This window comes from Salmo salar, chromosome ssa20, assembly GCF_905237065.1.
Source record: "Salmo salar chromosome ssa20, Ssal_v3.1, whole genome shotgun sequence".
Lineage (NCBI taxonomy): Eukaryota > Metazoa > Chordata > Actinopteri > Salmoniformes > Salmonidae > Salmo > Salmo salar.
The window spans coordinates 8,367,014-8,388,670 of record NC_059461.1 but is presented as its reverse complement, the minus strand read 5'-3'; the positions used below and the strand labels follow the sequence as shown (position 1 = coordinate 8,388,670).

General features: G+C 47.1%; 1 protein-coding gene across 6 annotated transcripts in view; it reads left to right on the top strand.

Annotated features, from left to right (window-relative positions):
* The window catches only part of adgrv1 (adhesion G protein-coupled receptor V1), a 195,358-nt gene that overhangs the window by 64,981 nt on the left and 108,720 nt on the right, over window positions 1-21,657 (top strand). For 3 of the 6 annotated variants that reach the window (XM_045704309.1, XM_045704306.1, XM_045704308.1), the window contains 35 exons: window positions 1,152-1,396; window positions 1,552-1,733; window positions 1,893-2,713; window positions 2,801-3,010; window positions 3,757-3,887; window positions 4,029-4,128; window positions 4,415-4,594; window positions 4,870-5,039; window positions 5,391-5,478; window positions 5,762-5,785; window positions 6,658-6,736; window positions 7,189-7,327; window positions 7,495-7,636; window positions 7,829-8,094; window positions 8,320-8,495; window positions 8,644-8,771; window positions 8,915-9,096; window positions 9,692-9,838; window positions 10,047-10,127; window positions 10,337-10,598; window positions 11,181-11,303; window positions 11,643-11,880; window positions 12,082-12,286; window positions 12,466-12,612; window positions 12,837-13,092; window positions 13,667-13,869; window positions 14,676-14,852; window positions 15,082-15,264; window positions 15,423-15,602; window positions 15,727-15,891; window positions 16,037-16,157; window positions 16,407-16,530; window positions 20,422-20,560; window positions 20,841-21,026; window positions 21,324-21,559. In XM_045704309.1, the coding sequence (XP_045560265.1) occupies window positions 1,152-1,396; window positions 1,552-1,733; window positions 1,893-2,713; window positions 2,801-3,010; window positions 3,757-3,887; window positions 4,029-4,128; window positions 4,415-4,594; window positions 4,870-5,039; window positions 5,391-5,478; window positions 5,762-5,785; window positions 6,658-6,736; window positions 7,189-7,327; window positions 7,495-7,636; window positions 7,829-8,094; window positions 8,320-8,495; window positions 8,644-8,771; window positions 8,915-9,096; window positions 9,692-9,838; window positions 10,047-10,127; window positions 10,337-10,598; window positions 11,181-11,303; window positions 11,643-11,880; window positions 12,082-12,286; window positions 12,466-12,612; window positions 12,837-13,092; window positions 13,667-13,869; window positions 14,676-14,852; window positions 15,082-15,264; window positions 15,423-15,602; window positions 15,727-15,891; window positions 16,037-16,157; window positions 16,407-16,530; window positions 20,422-20,560; window positions 20,841-21,026; window positions 21,324-21,559 (6,436 nt within the window). The remainder of the gene's footprint in view (window positions 1-1,151; window positions 1,397-1,551; window positions 1,734-1,892; window positions 2,714-2,800; window positions 3,011-3,756; window positions 3,888-4,028; window positions 4,129-4,414; window positions 4,595-4,869; window positions 5,040-5,390; window positions 5,479-5,761; window positions 5,786-6,657; window positions 6,737-7,188; window positions 7,328-7,494; window positions 7,637-7,828; window positions 8,095-8,319; window positions 8,496-8,643; window positions 8,772-8,914; window positions 9,097-9,691; window positions 9,839-10,046; window positions 10,128-10,336; window positions 10,599-11,180; window positions 11,304-11,642; window positions 11,881-12,081; window positions 12,287-12,465; window positions 12,613-12,836; window positions 13,093-13,666; window positions 13,870-14,675; window positions 14,853-15,081; window positions 15,265-15,422; window positions 15,603-15,726; window positions 15,892-16,036; window positions 16,158-16,406; window positions 16,531-20,421; window positions 20,561-20,840; window positions 21,027-21,323; window positions 21,560-21,657) is intronic. The other 3 variants (XM_045704307.1, XM_014160914.2, XM_014160913.2) reach the window with 3 other exon arrangements.

Sequence of the window (21,657 nt, the reverse complement as noted above, 5' to 3'; positions counted from 1 at the left end):
CTGCACGGGAGCTTGGTCTTAATGAGTCGATGATAAGACGTTGGAAACACCAGCGTGAGGAATTGACTCAGTGCAAAAAGACAACTAAAGCTTACTGCTAATTTTTTATTTTTTGTTACAAGCCGTGTTTCGTTAAAGCCTATTTATTTTTGTTACAAGCCATGTTTCGTTAAAGCCTGTGTAAAGTTAATTTGTTTCAATGTACCGGTAGGCACCTGCGGCTTATAGACATGTGCGACTTATTTATGTTCAAAATAATATATTTAAAAAAATTCAGTGGGTGCGGCTTATATTCAGGTGCGCTCAATAGTCCGGAAATTACAGTATTCATTAAAATGTTCATAAAAATACCCTATAGGACAGGTTGATCGGAAATTATATTATACAAATATTATATTTCGAAATTATGTTTTATTACTTTGGGCGACAGGTTCTTCTAGCCTAAATGTTTTTTCAATTTTTTTTATTATATTCATTTATTATTTATAGCAGCGATGAAGACGCAATGGGCAATGTTTTGCTTTTCAATATAACCTGTCATGTTGGTATAAGAACATCATTCTATTTCATTTTAGTACGTTTAAAGGCACATTTTTTATTCTGTTAAGGAATTTTTTATATATATTTTTTAATTTAACCTTTATTTTACTAGTCAAGTCAGTTAATAACAAATTCTTATTTATAACGACGGCCTACCGAGGAACAGTGGGTCAACTGCCCCATTCAGGGGCAGAACGGCTTATTTTGACCTTGTCAGCTCAGGGATTCGACCTTTCGGTTACTGGCCCAGCGCTCTAACCACTAGGCTATCTGCTACCCCAAAATGAACAGCCAGTGTAAATGGATGTCTGGTCAATTTCTCAAATGTCCGCCCTGGTAAATAAAAACCTTGCCGGCACCAAATGGAAAACGGAAACCTTGAAACACACACACACACACACACACACACACACACACACACACTATACTAGTCTTAAATATAGTGCTAAAATATACAATTGCTCATTCAAATCAGATTACAGTATATGCACGGTACTGACTACATCAGCAAACTGTATTTTAGTCTAAAAGAGCCCACTGAAGATTCCAGCATGTTTCCTTTATCAACAAATGACATTAGACCTCATAAAAGTACTGTTTGTGTTCCCTAGTATTTCAGGCTGCTCCTGTCACCATAGAGGAGCCAGGGGCGAACTCCTTTGAGGTGACACTGCCCATAGTGCGTAATGCTGGGACCATAGGGACCGTGGCTATCCAGTGGCGAGCCACGGTCAACGGCAGAGCAGCAGTAGGGGACCTCCGGCCTGTGTCAGGAGAGGTAGTCTTTGCGCCCGGAGAAACCATTAAGATGTTGAAAGTCGAGGTCCTAGCAGACGATGTGCCGGAAATTGAAGAAGTAAGAAACGCACATTTTTTTTTCTTTCATTTCATAACATTGTTCTTATTTTTTTGCCAAAGAAAGGATTTGTATAATTATATTTACTATATAATATAGAGGCCAATATAATATACAGTCTGTCATTTTTCCTCTAAACGTTCTGTGCTTTTCAGATAATCAAGGTGGAATTGACTAGTGCCACTAATGGAGGAAACCTTGGAATAGACAAAACAATCAATATTACTGTCCCTGCCAATGACAACCCGTATGGGACGGTCTACTTTGACCAGTCTGTGTATCGTGTGCAGGAACCTCTCGAGGGAATTTTTATGGCCAACATTACTGTCCGTCGAAGGTTTGTCCTTAAGTTTTAGTTCTGTCCTCTTCTGTCCATCTCCTTACCTTGGAATTTGCAGTGAATCGACATATTGCTACTATTCAAATAGAATTCTTAACTAACTCTCTGTCTCTCTCTCTCTCTCTCTCTCTCTCTCCCACTCCTTCATCGCATCAGTGGTGGTCATTTTAGCCAAGTGGAGGTCCTGTACAGCACCTCAGAGATAGACATAGTGAGCATGGCCCAGACTGAGGGCCAGGACTTGCTGTTGTACTACAACCCCCCGGTGTCAGGAGTACCCTCTGGCGCCCCCCGCAGGCCAGTCAACGTCACCTCTCAGGGAGACCCCCTGGCTGCCTGTGCTGCAGTCTGCCTGAGGGAGCAGGCCTGCCAGGCCTTCTCCCTGTCTCCCCCTGGGGGCTCATCCCCCATGGCTTCCTGCACCTGGGTGACCAGCGGGGCTGCCCAGCTCACCGCGTCCGCCCAGACCCTCACCTATGCCAAAAACACCACGGCCGCCGCCGTTCTCTTCAGCTCGCAGGCCGTGGCGGGTAGTGACTACACCGCCATGACAGCGCAGGCGGCCATCTTGGAAGACGGCTCGGGTGTAGCCAACCTGACCGTTCCCATTCTGACGGACAAACTCCCAGAGATGGATGAGAGCTTCTCCATCCGCATCCTGAAGGTGGAGCTGGTCAACTTGACCGTGGCTGAGAAGAACCTGCCCTCCATAGGGCAACCAGACAAGGCAGTGGTCACCATAGGCATGAACGGGGATGCCTTTGGGGTGTTTCTCATCTACAGCCTCAGCCCTAACGCTACAGAGGATGGGATCTATCTGGAGGTGAGAGAGGAGCCACGCGTCTCAGTACCCCTGGTCATAGAGAGGAGGGGGGGCAGCCTAGGACAGGTGACAGTGGAGTGGAGGTTCGTGGGCGGAATGGCTACACCCAACACTGACTTCACCGGGACGGGGGAAACACTTGTCTTTGCCGACGGTAGGTTTAAAAGCTAGTACTGCATAATGCTTTTTGGATATGAATGTTATGTTGATATACAGTATATTGTGTTCTCTCCATCCAAAGGCGATTTGAAGAAGACCATTGAGATAGTGATTGTGGATGACTCGGAGCCAGAGGACAGCGAGACCCTGATGGTTGGCTTGGTGAAGACGGCGGGAGGCAGCCGGATCCTACCCAGCTCCGACACGGTCACCATCGTCATCCTGGCCAACGACAACGTGGCGGGGGTGGTGGGCTTCCACGCAGTCTCACGCTCTGTCATGGCCAGAGAGGGTGGGTGTAGTACAGGGGACCCTGTACGTCGCTTCAATGAAGCAAGCATCAACTGAATCACTGTGTGAATTATTTAGCTCGGCACCGAGCCAGTTTACCAAGCAGCCACTAATGACATAATGACCCCTGCCTCCCCTGACAATAACACCTGTCATAATGCATCAGCAACTGTAGTAAGCTGAACATTGCATTTCACTTCTTTTGAATATCATGGCTTTGTGATCACAAATTCATACGCGTGCTGTTTGTAGTGGGCAACACAGCTACCATTCCTCAACCTCATCACTTCGCTCTCCGTGCGTTCGGAAACATCCAATGAATTAATGAAGGAATGCAAGGGATAGTGGGAGGAGCATGCTGCAACAGGTGGCACATGTAGATAGTTCCAGGCATGGCTCATCGGGTATGCATGACAGAGCCCTTCCACTCTTATCTGTGGCGAATACTTACACCACTTCCTAATGGATTCTTTCTGAACCACCTACAGTAGCTAAGGAAAGACCTTAGTAAGGCTGTAATCAAAGCCTGTATCCTGGTCTAATAATCTAAAACAGCAAACTATGGGCAACATTTTGCACAAGGAATTGGCAATGAGAAATAACCTTAACATTTCACGTAGACAGGAAGGCAAACTGTATAATCCAGTGCAAGTTCCAAATACAGCTTGACATGTTGCGCCATATGTATTACATTAAAAGGTGACTAACGTGCGTGTGTGCCTGTGTGCGCGTGCGTGCGTGTTGTAGGGGAGATGCTGTCCCTGCTGGTGACCAGGACAGCTCCTGGTCTGGGGAACGCCACCGTGGACTGGGCCATCCAAGGCCCCCGTGTTGCCAGGACCTTTACACATACCTCAGGACTACTATTCTTCACCGAGGTAAACAAACTGACCAGGGTAACTCCTCAAGAAACGTCTTTGACTGGAGTCTGTCTCATGGTTTACATGCCGCGTCTAGTATTCGGTTCATTCTGGTGTATATGGTACTTGTTGTTCGAGCGTCTCCTGTCATTCACACAGGGAACACTGAACGCTACCATAGTCCTCCAGCTACTTGAAGACGCAACACCTGAGGAGAATGAAGAATATAGGGTGGTCCTGTCCAACATTCACACTTACGGTAAATCACATTCCCTGGCCTTGGCTGACAAACATAACTGAACATGCACATTCCACTCCTATGTACTTGGATCTCTATTTATTTCACTTTTAGTTTGACCACGCTAGTCATTTAAGAGCAAGTTTTTTGTTTACAATGACTCTATGCAGCATGGATCAGGCATAGAGGTTGCCATAGCAAAGAGTTTTTAGTCTGTTTGACCCCGTAGCCTATAAGGCTGGAAATGAGTGTGACTAGTGTTTGTATGGATATTATCCGTCAGTGTTCTGTTCCCCCTGTCCCCCAGGTGTTCTGGTAACTGGTCACGCAGCGCTGGACATCCAGGGGCGCGAGGCTGTGGTTACCGTGGATACCAGTGACGAGCCATTCGGGATGCTGAGCATCGCCCCATCCTCCCTCAGCCTGAGCACAGAGGAGCGCGACGGCATCCTGAACGTCTTCATCAACAGAGAGTTTGTGGCTTCAGGTCAGTCAGGAATAGGGATTTGGGACTAGCTAGCGGCGACAGAGTTTTTCCCGATCACGTGATCTGACCAGGGAAAACTCCAGGCCTTAAGGAGGAGAAAAGTTGTGACTATACTGTACATTTGATCTATTGTCTCAAAACAAGATTAGCCGCAAATGCCGCCATGTTAACTAATCAGATGTCACCCATTAACTGCTATTGGTTAACTGTTACGTGATCTAATGTTAAAGTAAATGTGTTTGTTAACAGCCAAGTATGTGTTGTTTTATGTTCAGGGGCGGTGAATATCAGCTATGAGACGGTCCGAGGGTCCCTCCAGAACCTGTCCCAGGTGGAAGGGGGCGGCGGCCTCGCTGAACCAGGACAGGACTTCCTCCCTGCGTCGGGCTCAGTGATCCTGCAGGATGGACAGGCTTCGGTGGCCATCCCCATCATCATACTAGACGTAAGGCCACCACCAGGGCTGGGCTCAATGCCTTTTGAATTCAGTCAATTCAGGAAATAAGCTGACATTCCAATTGGTCAATGCTCCATTTTCCTCGATGCTTCTCTATGCATTTTTAGGGGGAATTGGAATGCCAGTTTACTTGCTAAATTGACTGAATTGAAAAGGAATTGTCTCCAACTCTGGCCACCACAGCAAACACGGGCATATTTCTCTCATTTGGCTCTGGTGGTTCTCTGGTAGGCTAAGTTTAGGATGCCTATTCATTTCATTTGACTTTTCCTAGAATTCAAAACGGTATAAATGTAGCAGACTATATGTCATACAAATGATATACATTTATTTTTCCAGGATGACGTCCCCGAGTTGCAGGAATTCTTCCTGGTCAACATTACGTCTGCAGTGCTCATCACCACCCTCTCACCTGCCCCTAAACTAGGTATGCAGTGTTTGGCATTGTCCTGAAATGGGCAACTAGGTTAATCACAAACAAAGCATTCTAAATGTGTATGGTTTTCCCACAGCGATCCTATACGTCACTTTTAGTTCGACATGTAATTTGATGGGTTTACCAACCACTCCTTTTTTTATTCTGCCCTAGACTTCCTGTTATGTACTGTAAATTCCCCTTTCATGTTCAATTCTGTGTAATCTGTGTTGTACCTCTTATTTTCTCCTCTCTCCTTTCGTTTCTCTTCTATTCCATTCTGTGTGATGAGTAGAAGTTGTATATTTTACACTGAAAGGTAACATATATTTAGTGTTTATTACAGTATAATGCTTTGCATTGTGTAGTATGGCATAATGGCTAATATGCGATTCATTCACTGTACATTACATTACGTTCAACGGGTACAGTTTTATCATTGATCTGCAAATATATCCAAAATGTAATTGGCACTACTGCCTCTTGTGTAATCCTAACCATAGTCCATTTTATGAATGGGTAACTTAAGAAAACAACGAGTAGACAGAATACAACACAGACTGGAGAGGCATAGGGCCCATCTGCCTGCCAGCACTCAGTGGCTATGATTCTTATGATTGATTGATGCCTCTATGATTGAGGGGCAGTTGGGATTTGGGTCGAGCTGAAAAACACTGTGGTGAGCAGTGGGAAAGCCAAACCAAACGCTTTAAATGGCCCTCATGCTGTCTGTGCTCAGAGCGAACAGACAGACAGACAGACAGACAGACAGACAGACAGACAGACAGACAGACAGACAGACAGACAGACAGACAGACAGACAGACAGACAGACAGACAGACAGACAGACAGACAGACAGACAGACAGACAGACAGACAGACAGACAGACAGACAGACAGACAGACAGACAGACAGACAGGACAGTAAGGACATTAGAAATCACTCAACACATACTCCAACTCTCAGCTGGCTGCATGTGAAAAGAGAATGGCCCTCGTCTCCTCATCTTGTGCTCCTATTGTAGCGTCAAACAAGTGCTTCATATCCTCTTTAGATGCTCTGGCCCACGTTTTGCGATCATAGTGATCATGCTGAAGCTAATGCTAGTTTTTTTTAATGATAGTATTACTGGAACAAGACTTTAGGACATGAGCTACCATTCCCATTGTATTGGTGCCTTTTCTCCTCAGACACCCAGGGTTTGGTGGCAGAAATCAGCATTGACGCCAATGATGGAATTCGAGGTGTCATTGAATGGACCAACACTAAGTGAGTGGCTCTGTGTTCAACCTCTCATTCACAGTGATTTTCCTCCCCTTTTCCCCCCTTTCTCTCCATTTACGAGATGCCCTCTGTTTCTAAGAGCACCTGTGGTTGTGCAGATATACCCAAAAGCAATCCCTCTACTCTACCACGTTTTTCCTCACACGGACTGCTTGGTTGGGAAAAGCCTACACTGCTCTCACCTTTTTTAGTAGGATCTGTTTTTCTTTCCCCTTTCATGGCTGTCAATCAACAAATCACCCAAGTCACGACATTTTATATTTTAGTCATTTAGCAGACCCTTATATCCAGAGTGACTTACAGTTGCATCCGTCTTCAGGTAGATGGGTAAGACAAGCACATATTATAGCCATAGCAAATAAATCCTTATTCTCTTACCTCTAGTGGCAGACACATCTGATGTTTGGTTGTGTTTGGTTGTGTGTTTTCCCTTGTAGCTTCGAGGTAAATGAGACCATAGGCGTGCTGAGCCTGGTGGCCTACAGGAGCGCGGGAACCCACGGAAACGTCTCGCTCGTCTTCTACGCTCAGAACCTGGAAGCTCAGCTGGGCCTGGACTACAACGCCACTCCATCGGTGAGGCCGTGCCCCTAACCCACTAAACCACCAATCAGAGTTCTTAATGAGTAGGGCCAGGAATTTTCCCTGACCATTTGTTCTGACCGGGAAAAACTCTGGGCCCCACCAGTGAGACTAAACACGCCTGGTCATTGTGAGTTCACACGTCTTTGTTTGTTCTTCAGATGCTCCACTTCGCTGATGGGGAGAGGCACAAGTTTGTTGAGGTTCAGATCGTTGATGACGTCATCCCAGAGGGAGCTGAAAGGTTCCAGCTGGTTTTGGCTAATCCATCGTCTGGGCTGGAGCTGGGAGACAATACCACAGGTAGGATGTTCTGGAAGCCTGTAGCATCATGCATGTTCGCTACACATGTTTTATATTGTATTTTATTGAAGGCCATTTTTGTGTAGTCTACGTACCTATGGTTTCACAGACATTGTTGATTGATTTCACAAATTCGACAAGAGCCCTGGTGAAAACTGCTCTCCCTGTCTCCCCTGTCCCATGTCTCCGTAGCCATGGTGAGCATCTTGGCCAGCGACGACGGCCATGGTGTCATTTCCTTCAACAGCAGCCAGCACTTCCTGTTGAGGGAACCCACGTCGGTGTCCGGGCTGGGGGAGAGCGTGGCCACCCTGTACGTGGTGCGTGACCCACCCCAGGGCACCTTCGGTACCGTCAATGTCCAGTTCACCATTACAGATGCCAACGAAACGCTGGCCCAGGACGACCTCATGCCCTGGCAGGGCATTGTGGAGCTGGAGGACGGAGTCAGGTTCAAGGTGAAGGGGACCATGGACTTCAGTCAGTCTAGAAGATATACAGGAGAACTGATTGAATAGGTTGAAGATATATTGGAGGATTGAGAATAGATTGAATTGATATATAGGCAAGGGCAATAATCTGTTCTTGATGTGTTTCAGCCTATAAAGCCCTTCATATTCTCATTTTGACGTTCTCTGATGTGTTGACATTCTCTGACGTTCCTGCGTGATGTGATGTCCTAGACTCTGGAGATCTGGGCGGTTCTGGATGCTGAGCCCGAGGTGAACGAGACGTTCACGGTAACTCTGTCCAATCCAACGGGTGGGGCGCGGCTTGGAGACACACTCCACACACTCATCACCGTGCTTCAGAACTCCGCCCCGCTGGGCCTCTTCCGCATCGCACCCTCCCTCAATAGGTGAGCATGTGCTCACACACACATGCAAGCACACAAACGCACACATGCAAGCACAAACACATGCGTGCACACACATGCACACAGACACATGCACATGTAAGTACGCACGCACACACACACACTCACACATGTATGTCTATCTCTGCAGGACTGACAGCGCTGTGGTGGGGGAAGAGGGTGGTAGGACTGTGTTCTTGACTGTGTCCCGCAGTAACGGTCTAGAGGCAGCGGTCAGTGTGGAGTGGGAGACCCAGTCGGACACAGCCATTGCCATGGGTAAGACGGGCTAGAAACTCTGCTTCTGTACACACAGTTAATGTCATTATATCCACACTACACAATCCAGTGGCAATTTCCGTTCTGAGTCTGTGTTCACTTGTTTACCATGATATACAGTGATTGTACGAGTCTATTTTCAGAGGGGACTCTTCCAGTGATGGCAGTGTATCAGATCTTCTCAGAGACCCCCACCTCAGGCTGGTGTTCCCTGACTGATGGTGCCTCTCCTCTGGCCATGAGGTTGGACATGCCCTCCCCTGGCGGCTCCACCCAGAGTCATGCCACTCTGTACAGGTGGCAGGGGGTGTTGGTACCTATACAGGTAATCTAGTTCAAGTTCAGGATTTTTGAATACCCACATTGCGGTCATAGACAATGAAATACATGGATATGGACTAACATTAGAAAATTAACAATTACACATTATTTAGATGAGAAGAGTCAAAGGATCTTATCAATTAGGTGGCAGAAGTAGGGTATGGGGGTGGGGGGGGGATTTGTTGCATCTTTCAGTCCTGGCGTGTGGAACAGAGAGTAGGTTGGTGCTGTCTATCACTTCTCCTCTACAGGCAGTTAACCAATCACAGAAAAGGGGACTTGTAGAGAGAGATGTAATTTATCTAAACATTAGCCTATGTGTAGAGTCAGAGATCAAAGGTCAAACTGCATCGGTGCAGTAGTTGAACTACATAGGAGGCAAAGAAGGAAGAAAGGGTAGGAGTGAACATGGGAAGGAAGACATAAACCACCAACCCATAATAGCTTTTAGGTAACTGCCTTACTTTGTGTTGCATCCACACATGCATAACTCAATATCATGGTCACTCAGGATTGCAAATGTATGATATCTCTCTCTCTCTCTCTCTCTCTCTCTCTCTCTCTCTCTCTCTCTCTCTCTCTCTCTCTTGTGTTTTCAGTCGGTGAGGATCCAGGACCCTAGAGTGTGTGTGGGCTTCTCTGTGAACGGCTCGTACAATGTAGCGATCACACACGGAGGCCACACTGACTCCCCTGCCGCCAACCTCAGCCTGTTCAGAGTGCAGCCGGACCACAACCTTACACTGGTGAAGCCCCTCACTTCTTTGGCTTGACGGTTGTCGATTCATTTGGGGTCCTAATGATTTGTTTTCGACCTGTTAAGATGATGTAAGATCTACACGGTCACTGGCCTTATATTCCAATGATACGTCCTTTATAACAGTCACTCAATGGCAGTGGCATTATGTTGAGTATTGTATTCATTTCATTCAAATTCAACCCTTTCCCCCCTAGGAACAAACGTTGGCTGTTGAAGCTCTTGATGTCAAACACTTCTCCGTTGAAGGAAGAGACTACTTGATTGCCTCGAGCCAGGTGAGTTTGGGGGTTAAAATGAACATGACTTGCCATAACCTGTGAGGCATACCGGTACAGTACCACACAGGTGTCATAGATCATGATACCCATATGTACACTACCACATTACTATTGTCATTCCAATCAAAACGCCCAATGGGATAGAGTCCACACCACCTGGAGTTGATTTCGACTAGCTAGTAGCTAACTCCTCCTGTTTTTACCAGGTGTTTGTTCGGACTGGGAGTACCTTTGTTGTTCATCAGAGCCTGGAGCTTCAGGGTGTCCTCAGTGTGTCTCTGTTCTCCCACGGGACCAGTCTCTACCTGGCTGCCTGTGTGGGGAAAGAGACAGAGGACGGCTGTGTACTGTTCCAGTGGAGTCAAGGACACTTCCAGAACCCCAGGCCTCTGCCTGTCAGCAGCAGAGCTCAACAAGTGGAGTCTCTCACCATGGGAGCAGACATACTCCTATTGGTCGTCACTGAAGGTGACCTCACGTGACCTCCTCTACGAACCATGCCCTTTGTAACCTCTGTATTTGTGTTTGCAATCAACAATCTTCTGTGTTGACGTTTTGCTACGGTGCCATTTTGTTCTCACTCTGAAAGGGCGCATGTGGTGCAGAGATGGTGTACTGCAGTTATGATACGTAAGGCATAGTGAATGTGTCCCCAGTCTACTAAAGACAAAACATGATCTGTGTGCACAGATGGGAGGGAGTAAGGCGCCAAAGGTCCTAATGTATATTGGAGCATGTATTTATGTATGTTTTGATGAAACACCACAGACCACAATCCACATAAGCGAAGTAGGTAGGCTCTATGCTGTGAGTTTACTGGAAGGCTCACTGTAGTCGGCCATAGGGAAACCACAGAAAGGCTCAGGGTGTGTAATTTATAGTAGTTGGGTGTGTCAGCATGGCCCATGCTTAACATAACCTCCTCGTGAAAGAATAGAGTGCTAACATAAAGCTCTGTCTGTCTGTGTGTGCGTGTGTGTGTGCGTGTGTGCGTGCGTGGGTGGCTGCGTTCATCCGCGTGTGTGTGTGTGTGTGTGTTCCAATCCTTAGGTTCCTCTCCCTCCTGTGAGGTGTTTGTATGGGGACCCACGCAGCAGTTCCCCCAGCACAGCCAGTCTATCCCCCACCCTGGCCTGGGCTCTGCCCACCCCTTCACCCTTCCCTCAGGGATCAGTGAGTACACACACACGCAATGAACTTTCTTCACACGGGTCAACTCAGAGACCCCTATCATTCAATCAATACTATCAGAGTTACAACTGATTATGACGATCATGGTGATGGTGGTGGCGATGATGATGGTGATGGCGATTATAATGATGACGACCCTACAAATCTTTAACATTTGCAGTCTTATCAAATTAAATCAAACTGTGTTGGTCACCAACACCTGTTTAGCAGATGCTATTGCGGGTGTAACGAAATGCTTGTGCTCCTAGTTCCGACAGTGCAGTAATATCTAACAAGTAATATCTAACAATTTCACAACTTATCCCTGTTTACCCACTAAAGATGTGTCTCTCTCAGCCCATGTCCTGCTGGCGGGGAGGAATGGCTCAGCGCTGTACTCCTGGAGGTCTGACATCAGTCTGTTTGCCATGGTGCTCAGGTCTCCTTCAGCCTCTCACTTCCTTTCTCTACCTCTACCCTACTTCAACACCACCAAGAGCCTCGTAGCAGCCACCGAGCCCTCAGGCTCAACCCTGTACGAGCTCACCACGGTCTCCAACCACTCTGACTTCATACCCAGGTACCTATGATGCCCCACTGTTCCCATGGCAACCCATTACATTCTGACCAGAGGTATTGATCATTAGTTTGATCAAACTTTGGGCAAATTTTCATTTGCGTTGTTTCGTTGTCACACAAGTGTGTTGTTGCTCCCCCGTTCATTCTTCGCGGTTATCCTCTCTGACCGTTGTCCGTTTGCTCTCTGCCGCCACACTCTCAGCTATGGCGAGTTGCGTTTCACACCCGGCGACCGGGAGTTGGAGATTGCGGTGAACATCGTCGATGACGATGCCCCGGAAGAGGAAGAACACTTCCGTGTGGTCCTAAGAAATCCCAAGGGAGGGGCTGAGATTGGCTTTGGTGGTCAGATGACCGTGCTTATTCCAACCAATGACGACGCCCATGGAGTCATAGGCTTTGCACAGGTACCCTCCTCTGTTGATTAACTGTGATACACAGTGCATTTCAAATGATTTTTTTTTTGTCACTTGCATTTATATATTTATAAATATATATGTGTTCACGTTTTTATTTATCGGTGTTCCAAATACATTTGAATGGTCAAATCTACATTATATTACACACTGACGTTGCCTCTCTCCAGGGCTCTCTATCTGTGGAAGTAGAGGAGTTGGAGAGGAGCAACCCTATCTCTCTGAGTGTTGAGAGGAAGAGAGGGACCTTCGGCAGACTGACCGTCCACTGGGCAGCCAACGGCAGTCTGGAAGACATCTTTCCCACGTCAGGAGTGGTGAGGCTCGCTCTCTCTCTCTCTCTCTCTCTCAGGATTATCTCTTTCACTGTTAACTTTGAGGACAATGTAGACGTAGAGAAATAGAAGAAATACAGAACAACTTACTGATGTGAAATTTCCAATTTAGGTTGATTAGTTCATTGGTTGTGAATTGACTTCCTGGATTGCCTAAGCTACAGAGGAACTGACATCATCCGCCGTCATTTTGTTTTCGATCTCAGGTGACGTTTTCTGAGGGTCAGGTGGTGGCTACCATCTCTATGACCGTGGTAGCAGACAGCTTTCCTGAGTTGAGGGAGAGGGTCACCCTTACCCTTTTGGATGTCACCACAGTGGGCCTAGACCAGCTCTCCAGGGGGGCGCTGATAGACCCACAGAGGGCACAGGCCCTCCTCACCATCCTGCCCAACGGTTCGCCCTATGGGGTGATAGGCTGGCACCTGGACTCCCAGTACCTCCACACACAGGAGCCCCAGAGTAAGAGGCCAGCTGTTTAGATTGACTTTAAACAATATATATATTCATGTATTTATACAGGAAAGAAACATGTTCAATTATGTATAGTTAAGAACAAGTCATATGCAATTATCTTACACATCAAGGACAACAAAAAGCCATATTTGAACCATGTCTATTTTTAAAGCTACTAAAGTGTTTGGTTACTTGTCTAAAGTGTATGGTAGGTTGTCATAAGTGGTCACAACTTGATTTGACAGGAGCTATGACATTGGTAGGACTCATTTCTACTTATTATCCAAATTTGTTTCTGTCCTTGCACAGACTGTAAGGTTTATGTTTATTTTTTGAAATGTATTTTTACCTTTATTTAACTAGGCAAGTCAGTTAAGATCAAATTCTTATTTTCAATGACAGCCTAGGAACAGTGGGTTAACTGCCTTGTTCAGGGGCAGAACGACAGATTTTATACCTTGTCAGCTCGGGGATTCGATCTTGCAACCTTTCGGTTACTAGTCCAACGCTCTAACCACTAGGCTACCTATGTGTGTTGTCTGACGCTCCTTGTCCATGTTTGCCTCTGCTTTCACCTCAGAGAGTCCCACTAATGTCACCCTCACCATTGTGAGAGAGCAGGGAGTGTCTGGGGAGGTGGCGGTCCACTACCAGACCAGACCGGCCCTGTCCCAGCCCCCCTCCAACCAGGCCAGCACCCCACAGGACTACACATCCCGGGAGGACACCGTCATCATGAAGGAGAATGCCACCATGGCCCTTGTCACCATCACCATCCTGCCGGTACGAAAATAATAGAATATGACTTTATTGACAAACAATCACCAGGTGTCCTCCTGGGACGCTTGAGGACAGTACAGTAGAATCCTCTCTACTTTCCCCTCTTTTCCTCTCCTCTTCTCCCCTCTCTTTACCTCGCCTCCCCTCTCCCACCCAAGCAGTGTGGATTTAGATTGGTTCAGCAAACAGCCGGGCTTTCTGCCTGTTCTGGGTGCCTTCTGCCTACAGCTAAGACCCATACCAGGCCTAAAACCACCAGTGCTGGGCCTGCCACCAAGGAAACCCACTACTTATCTCCCGTCACCCCAGAATAGATCCGTTCCCAGTAAATTGCAGTGCTGAGTCGCTATTTTAACCTCCACTAATGGTAACTATAATTGTGTTTTGTTTAGACTGAGAGGAGCTTGAAAACAAGGCCTTCATTTCAATGTGCTCTCTAACTGCCAGCATTTATTAAGGTGATTTTTGAGAGTAAAGTTGCTTCAGAAGTGGAACAAGGACAAGCTGTGGGTTGGGTGTTTAAAAATGGTTTCCCTTCTTCCTGATTTAGCATTTACCCTGATCCCAGAGTGTTGCCCAGTTCAGGTCCTCAGGGCTGTGTGTGTGTGTGTGTGTGTGTGTGTGTGTGTGTGTGTGTGTGTGTGTGTGTGTGTGTGTGTGTGTGTGTGTGTGTGTGTGTGTGTGTGTGTGTGTGTGTGTGTGTGTGTGTGTGTGTGTGTGTGTGTGTGTGTGTGTGTGTGTGTGTGTGTGTGTGTGTGTGTGTGTGTGTGTGCGCGCGCGCGCGTGAATGCACACGTGCATATCCCCAGGACGAGGCTCCGGAGCTGGCTGAGAGTTTCCTGGTGAACATCACAGGCGTGGAGCTGGTGGAGGGGGTGACAGGGGCTGGCCAGCCCAGTGTGAAGAGGCCTGGCATGGAGGTGGCTGTGGTCACTATCCAGGAGAACGACGACCCACGGGGGGTCCTGCAGTTCAGCGTCTCACAGGTCAACCAGAGAAAACATCACACTACTCCCTCTGTTCATACGTTAGCAATGCTGCTGAAGTATAACACTCCATTCCTTTCTATAGTATCTCACAACACATTACAACAGTAACTACTGTACATGATGCTAAAGTTTAGAGGTTATCTGAAAGAATGATTAAATACAAATAGGTATTTTAATCCTATTCAAGTGTTAATGCTTCAACTCTGTTTCTGTATCGGCTTCTTAGGAAGAGTCCGGAGGGGTACTGGCCTATGAGGTGCCTCCGCCCGGGAACCTCCTCCGCCTACCTGTGGTGCGATTGGCTGGCAGGATTGGGAGAGTGGTGGTGTACTGGGAGGCTCGGACAATCACTGCCAGCCTCAATGACTTCATTCCTGCTTCTGGGAATATCACCTTTCAAGACGGCCAGGTAAAGTGATTATAACTAGGGCCAGAGAATTTCTCCGGTTAGGTTACGTAGTTAGTTAAGTTAGGTCACCTCACGATGATCCACTTGGTCTAGTTGAGCTTCTACAAAGGATAAGAGGCTTGTATTCCTCAGGTAAAAAACTCTGGTTCTGTTTTCAGGGTGAAGCCTTTATTGACATCAGTATCATGGACGACACGGAGGTGGAGTCTGCAGAGCGCTTCGGTGTGACTCTAATGCGTGTGATTGGTGGAGCCAGACTGGGGGAGGGGACCTCTGTGACCGTCACCATCCCCCCAAACGATTCACCGCTGGGCCGATTTGGCTTCCAAGAGCAGACTGTGAGATACCCAACATATTGCAGAGGATGAGGAGGATGAATACAGAGGATGAATACAGCTATCTTAATCAAATACAACTTTATTATAAACCATCATTATGCTAAACGAACTAATCTCCTTTCAGGTCACTATCAGCGAGCCAGCGTTCACTAGTGACCCAGCTGCCATGGCAATGCTGACAGTGTTGCGCAGTGCGGGAGGAGAGGGGGCGGTGACACTGGTGTGGCGGCTGGAGGACGCGGCCCGGGATGACCTTTCACCTCTCAACGGAACACTGGTCTTCAGTGTGGTCAGTAGGGGGTGGGGCTAGGGTGGCCATAGGGGAAGATGGTAGTAAGTCAGTTGACAGTGTTTTGCTCTGCTAGGTAATAATTGATGCTGAATGTACAGTAGTTTGTTGAAAAGACACTGATGTGAGACTTTGTGAACCTCAGACAGAGTTGAGGAAAACATTGGTGCTCTGGGCTCTGGCTGACGCTGTGTTGGAGGGAGACGAGAACTTCACTGTCCAGCTCCTGGCTGCCGAGAGTGGTGCTGTCATCGACCCCATTAACGGTCAGTATCTTTGGGCTGCCTCACATACAGTCTCTGGTCTATGGAGAGGAGAGGAATGCATTTTCCTCTAGAAGCTGATCTGAGGTCAGTTTGTCATTTTCAATCCTAATGGTTACAGTTAGGATTGGGGGAGAGTAAGCTGGTCCTAGATGTGTCCCTAGAGACAACTTCTACCTGGGGTGTGTTTAAGGAGCACCAGTGGAGGGCATTCGACTGAACTGTGTCCCCTGGGTTGGTGTGTGTCTTTAGGGGTGGCCACAATCACCATCCAGGGAGACCGTGCAGCCCTGGGAATGGTGGGCATCGCTGAGGCCTCCAGGAATGTCCTGATAGGAGAACCTCAGGGAAACTATAATGGGACTGCTTTGATCAGGTACAGTTAGCTAAATTTCCTTTCGTAAGATAGCCGGGGGCAAAGTCATTAATATTCATGAGTTACGTTGGGTGATTAGTTGATCCTTCTGGGGCGTGTGATGTTAGACAGATGCACTTTTACATTTTCAGAAACTGTCTGTTGCTTGATATGATCAAGTTGACCCAACTGTATTAAAGAATAAGAAATCCATGATTAGTTGGCTTGGTGTGGCTACTGCCTGGCCAGTGAGCTAGCTAACTAAATTTCAGTAGTTTAGCTAGCCTCCTAAATACAGTAGTCGGTGGATAAACGAACTATGAATTTAACATATTTGCCTGAAAACTAACTAGTTGCCAGTTATTGTTGCCCATGGTGTTGTCATGTCTAATCAGTTGGCTATGGTAGCCCATGAGCTCCTGAGTCTAGCTAGCGTCGTCGTTTGGCGTCCACAATGTTCTAACTGTTAGCTAACTACAGTAGTTGGCTACTGCCTGGCATGTGTGAGCCAACATGTTAGTGACACTATACAGTGCATTCGGAAAGCATTCAGACCCCTTGACTTTTTCCACATTTTGTTACGTCTTATTTGTTACGTCTTCTTACGTCTTACGCCTTATTCAAAAATAATAATTAAATGTAAAAAATCCTCATCAATCTACACACAATACCCCATAATGACAAAGCGAAAACATTGTTAGAATTTTTTTGGCAAATTAAACAAATAAATAAAACTGAAATGTCACATTTACATAAGTATTCAGACCCTTTACTCAGTACTTTGGTGAAGCAACTTTGGCAGCGATTACAGCCTTGAGTCTTCTTAGGCATGACACTACAAACTTGGCACACCTGTATTTGGGGAGTTTCTCATATTCTTCTCTGCAGATCCTCTCAAGCTCTGTCAGATTGGATGGGGAGCGTTTCTGCACAGCTATTTTCAGGTCTCTCCAGAGATGTTTGATCGGGTTCAAGTCCAGGCTCTGGATGGGCCCTTCAAGGACATTCAGAAACTTGTCCTGAAGCAACTCCTGCGTTGTCTTGGCAGGAGTTGTCCTGTCGTTGTCCTGTTGGAAGATTAACCTTAGGCCCAGTCTGAGGTCCTGAGTGCCCTGGAGCAGGTTTTCATCAAGGATCTCTGTACTTTGCTCCGTTCATCTTTCCCTCGATCCTGACTTGTCTCCCACTCCCTGCCGCTGAAAAACATCCCCACAGCATGATTCGGCCACCACCATGCTTCACCGTAGGGATGGTGCCACGTTTCCTCCAGACGTGATGCTCGGCTTTCAGGATAAAGAGCTCAATCTTGGTATCATCAGACCATAGAATGTTTCTAATGGTCTGACAGTCCTTTAGGTGCCTTTTGACAAACTCCAAGCGGGCCGTTATGTGCCTTTTACTGAGGAGTGGCTTTCGTCTGGCCACTCTAACAATAAGGCCTGATTGGTGGAGTGCTGCAGAGATGGTTGTCCTTCTGGAAGGTTCTCCCATCTCCACAGAGGAACTCTGGAGCTCTGTCAGAGTGACCATCGGGTTCTTGGTCACCTCTCTGACCAAGGCCCTTCTCCCCCGATTGCTCAGTTTGGCCGGGCGGCCAGCTCTAGGAAGAGTCTTGGTGGTTCCAAACATCTTCCATTTAAGAATCATGGAGACCACTGTGTTCTTGGGGACCTTCGATGCTGCAGACATTTTTTGGTATCCTTCTCCAGATCTGTGCCTCGACACAATCCTGTCTTGGAGCTCTATGGGCAATTCCTTTGACCTCATGGCTTGGTTTTTGCTCTGACATGCAGTGTCAACTGTGGGACCTTATATAGACAGGTGTGTGCCTTTCCAAATCATGTCCAATCAATTGAATATACCACAGGTAGACTTCAATCAAGTTGTAGAAACATCTGAAGGATGGTCAATGGAAACAGGATGAACCTGAGCTCAATTTCGAGTCTCATAGCAAAGGGTATGAATACTTATCATAATAAGGTATTTCTGTTTTTTATTTGTAATAAATGTGCAAACATTTATAAAAACCTGTTTTATCTTTGTCATTATGGGGTATTGTGTGTAGATTGATGAGGAAAATGTTTTATTTAATCAATTTTAGAATAAAGCTGTAACGTTACAAAATGTGGAAAAAGTCAAGGGGTCTGAATACTTTCCGAATGCACTGTATATGCAAAAGTATGTGGACACCATTTCAAATGAGTGGATTTGGCTTTTTCAGCCACACCCATTGCTGACAGGTTTATAAAATTGAGCACAGAGCCATGCAATCTCAATACACAAACATTGACAGTAGAATGACCTTACTGAAGAGCTCAGTGACTTTCAACGTGGCACCATCATATGATGCCACCTTTCCAACAAGTCAGTTCGCCAATTATTTTCCCTGCTAGAGCTGCACTGGTCAACAGTAAGTGCTGTTATTGTGATGTGGAAACGTCTAGGAGCAACAACGGCACGGCCGTGAAGTGGTAGGCCACACAAGCTCACAGAATGGGACCGGCAAGTGCTGAAGCGTGTAGCGCGTATTAACCGTCTCTCCTCAGTTGCAACACTCACTACTGAGTTCCAAACTGCCTCTGGAAGCAAGGTCAGCACAAGAACTGTTCGTCGGGAGCTTCATGAAATAGGTTTCCATGGCCGATCACCGTGCGCAATGCCAAGCGTTGGCTGGAGTGGTGTAAAGCTCGCTGCCATTGGACTCTGGAGCAGTGGAAACACCTTCTCTGAATCACCCTTCACCATCTGGCAGTGCAACGGACAAATCTGGGTTTGGCGGATGCCAGGAGAACGCTACCTGCCCCAATGCATAGTGCCAACTATAAAGTTTGGTGGAGGAGGAATAATGGTCTGGGGCTCTTTTTCATTGTTCAGACCAGTGAAGGGAAATCGTAACGCTACATCATACAATGACATTCTAGACGATTCTCTGCTTCCCTTGGGGAAGGCCCTTTCTTGTTTCAGCATAACAATGCCCCCTGTGCACAAAGTGAGATCCACACAGAAATGGTTTGTCGAGATCGGTGTGGAAGAATTTGACTGGCCTGCACAGAACCCTGACCTCAACCCCAACGAACACCTTTGGGATGAATTGGAACGCTGATTGCGAGCCTGGCCTAATCGCCCAACATCAGTGCCTTACCTCACTAATGCGCTTGTGGCTGAATGGAAGCAAGTCCCTCCAGCCATGTTCCAACATCTAGTGGAAAGCCTTCCCAGAAGATTGGAGGCTGTTATAGAAGCAGAGGAGGGACCAACTACATATTAATGCCCATGATTTTGTAATGAGATGTTCGACGAGCAGGCGTCCACATGCATTTGTTCACGTAGTGTAGCTACATTTCAGTCATTAGCTATCCTTCTAAATGCGTTGGTCACTGCATTGCTAGCTGAGCTGTTTATAAGAAAACGGCTGAGGTGACTCAAACTCTGTAGCTAGTGTGGGAATATTAGTTAAGTCTTTTGATTTTAAGATAAATGTCATTGAAGTATGTGGTTACTACTGGTTTTAGCGTTGTCACTAATTACCACAGCTACAAGGTGAAATCTTTGATCCAAGGGTTGGGTTTTGGTAAGGGCTCGGAGTGATGTCACGTCCCAATAAGGCTCAACCAATCACCCAATGGATAATAATGACTTTGCCTCAGTTACACACACATATCATTGCTAAGGGGGAATTGTCTTTTTTTCATGGGACCGAATATTGCTGTTGTGCTATTGAGAAAAGCATACTCTTATTTTGGCTGATAAGAGGTCAATGAAAAATATGTTGCAATGATGAAATTCTCTCTGTGTGTGTGTGTGTGTGTGTGTGTGTGTGTGTGTGTGTGTGTGTGTGTGTGTGTGTGTGTGTGTGTGTGTGTGTGTGTGTGTGTGTGTGTGTGTGTGTGTGTGTGTGTGTGTGGGTTGTAGCCTTGTACGAGGCCCAGGCATCTTCGGAGAGATCCAGGTCTACTGGAACATCACGCCTGCTGTGGCCTCTGAGTTTGAGGAGCTGTCTGGTGTGGTGACCATGCGAGACAGACAGTCTGCAGCCACCATCCGCCTTAAGGTATGACAACCACATTTAACACAGATGCTGTCTGTCTTTGACTATGGAATGATATTCATCACTATGATCTTGTCTTAACATACAGTATATTTTCTTATTGTACCTCATCCTATTATGAAGTGAAAATGAATGCAAAATGAATAATTCCCAATAGAACTGTGAAACGGAATACTAGTGTGATGTGATGTAGCCTATCGGCCATTCATTTTAAATGGTATCTTAGTGTGGATGTTGGGACAGAGGCTGAAGGTAGTGGTGTTTGTTGATGTTGTTGTTTCAGGCCCTGGATGATGACATGGCGGAGGAGCGGCGTGTGTACCAGCTGACCTTGACCTCAGTCACGCCAGGGGCGGAGATCAGCCCCTCGGCTCAGCGGGCCACAGTCACCATGGCAGCTAGTGACCTCCCCTACGGCCTGTTCTCCTTCCCCCAGGGCCTCGTCGGGGCCTCTGAGGAGGAGGGCAAGGTGAGAGAGCCAGGGCAGTCCCGGGCCATGATCAAAAGCATCCACAGTGCTGAAATGCATTAGAGGACGTCTACATGACTATTGCTGCCCTATCAGAGCCTGAGAAAAGTCTGACCTGCCCTATCCGAGGGAGGGTGGTTAAGGGAGGGAGGGATTAGGGAGGGTGGTTAAGGGATTGGCATGAAAGTCATTCGGGCTTATGATGCAGCCATGACAAATTGCCATTCAGTTGATGATATGGCCGCCTGCTTTTTCCCCTACTCCCCCCACCTTCCTCTCCCTTCTCTTCTCCGTCAGGTCAATGTGACAGTGGTGCGTTCCATGGGCACATTTGGGAGTGTGTGGGTGACCTACCAGACAGCAAGCAGTGTAGCGGTCAGTGGAGTGGACTTCACTGAAGCCTCGGGGCGCCTGCTTTTCAGCCCAGGCCAGACCACGCGTGATGTCACATTGAGTATCCGTGACGATGACCTCCCAGAGGGGCCTGAGGAGTTCTACCTCAACATCATCACAGTAGAGCTCCTCAATGACAGGTAGGTGGATCCTAGACGCTAATCTAGAGTCAGTTCTTTGTTTTCTCCCCCCCAGTTAAGATTAGAAGTGTTGGGGAGGGAAAGCTGATCCTCGATCT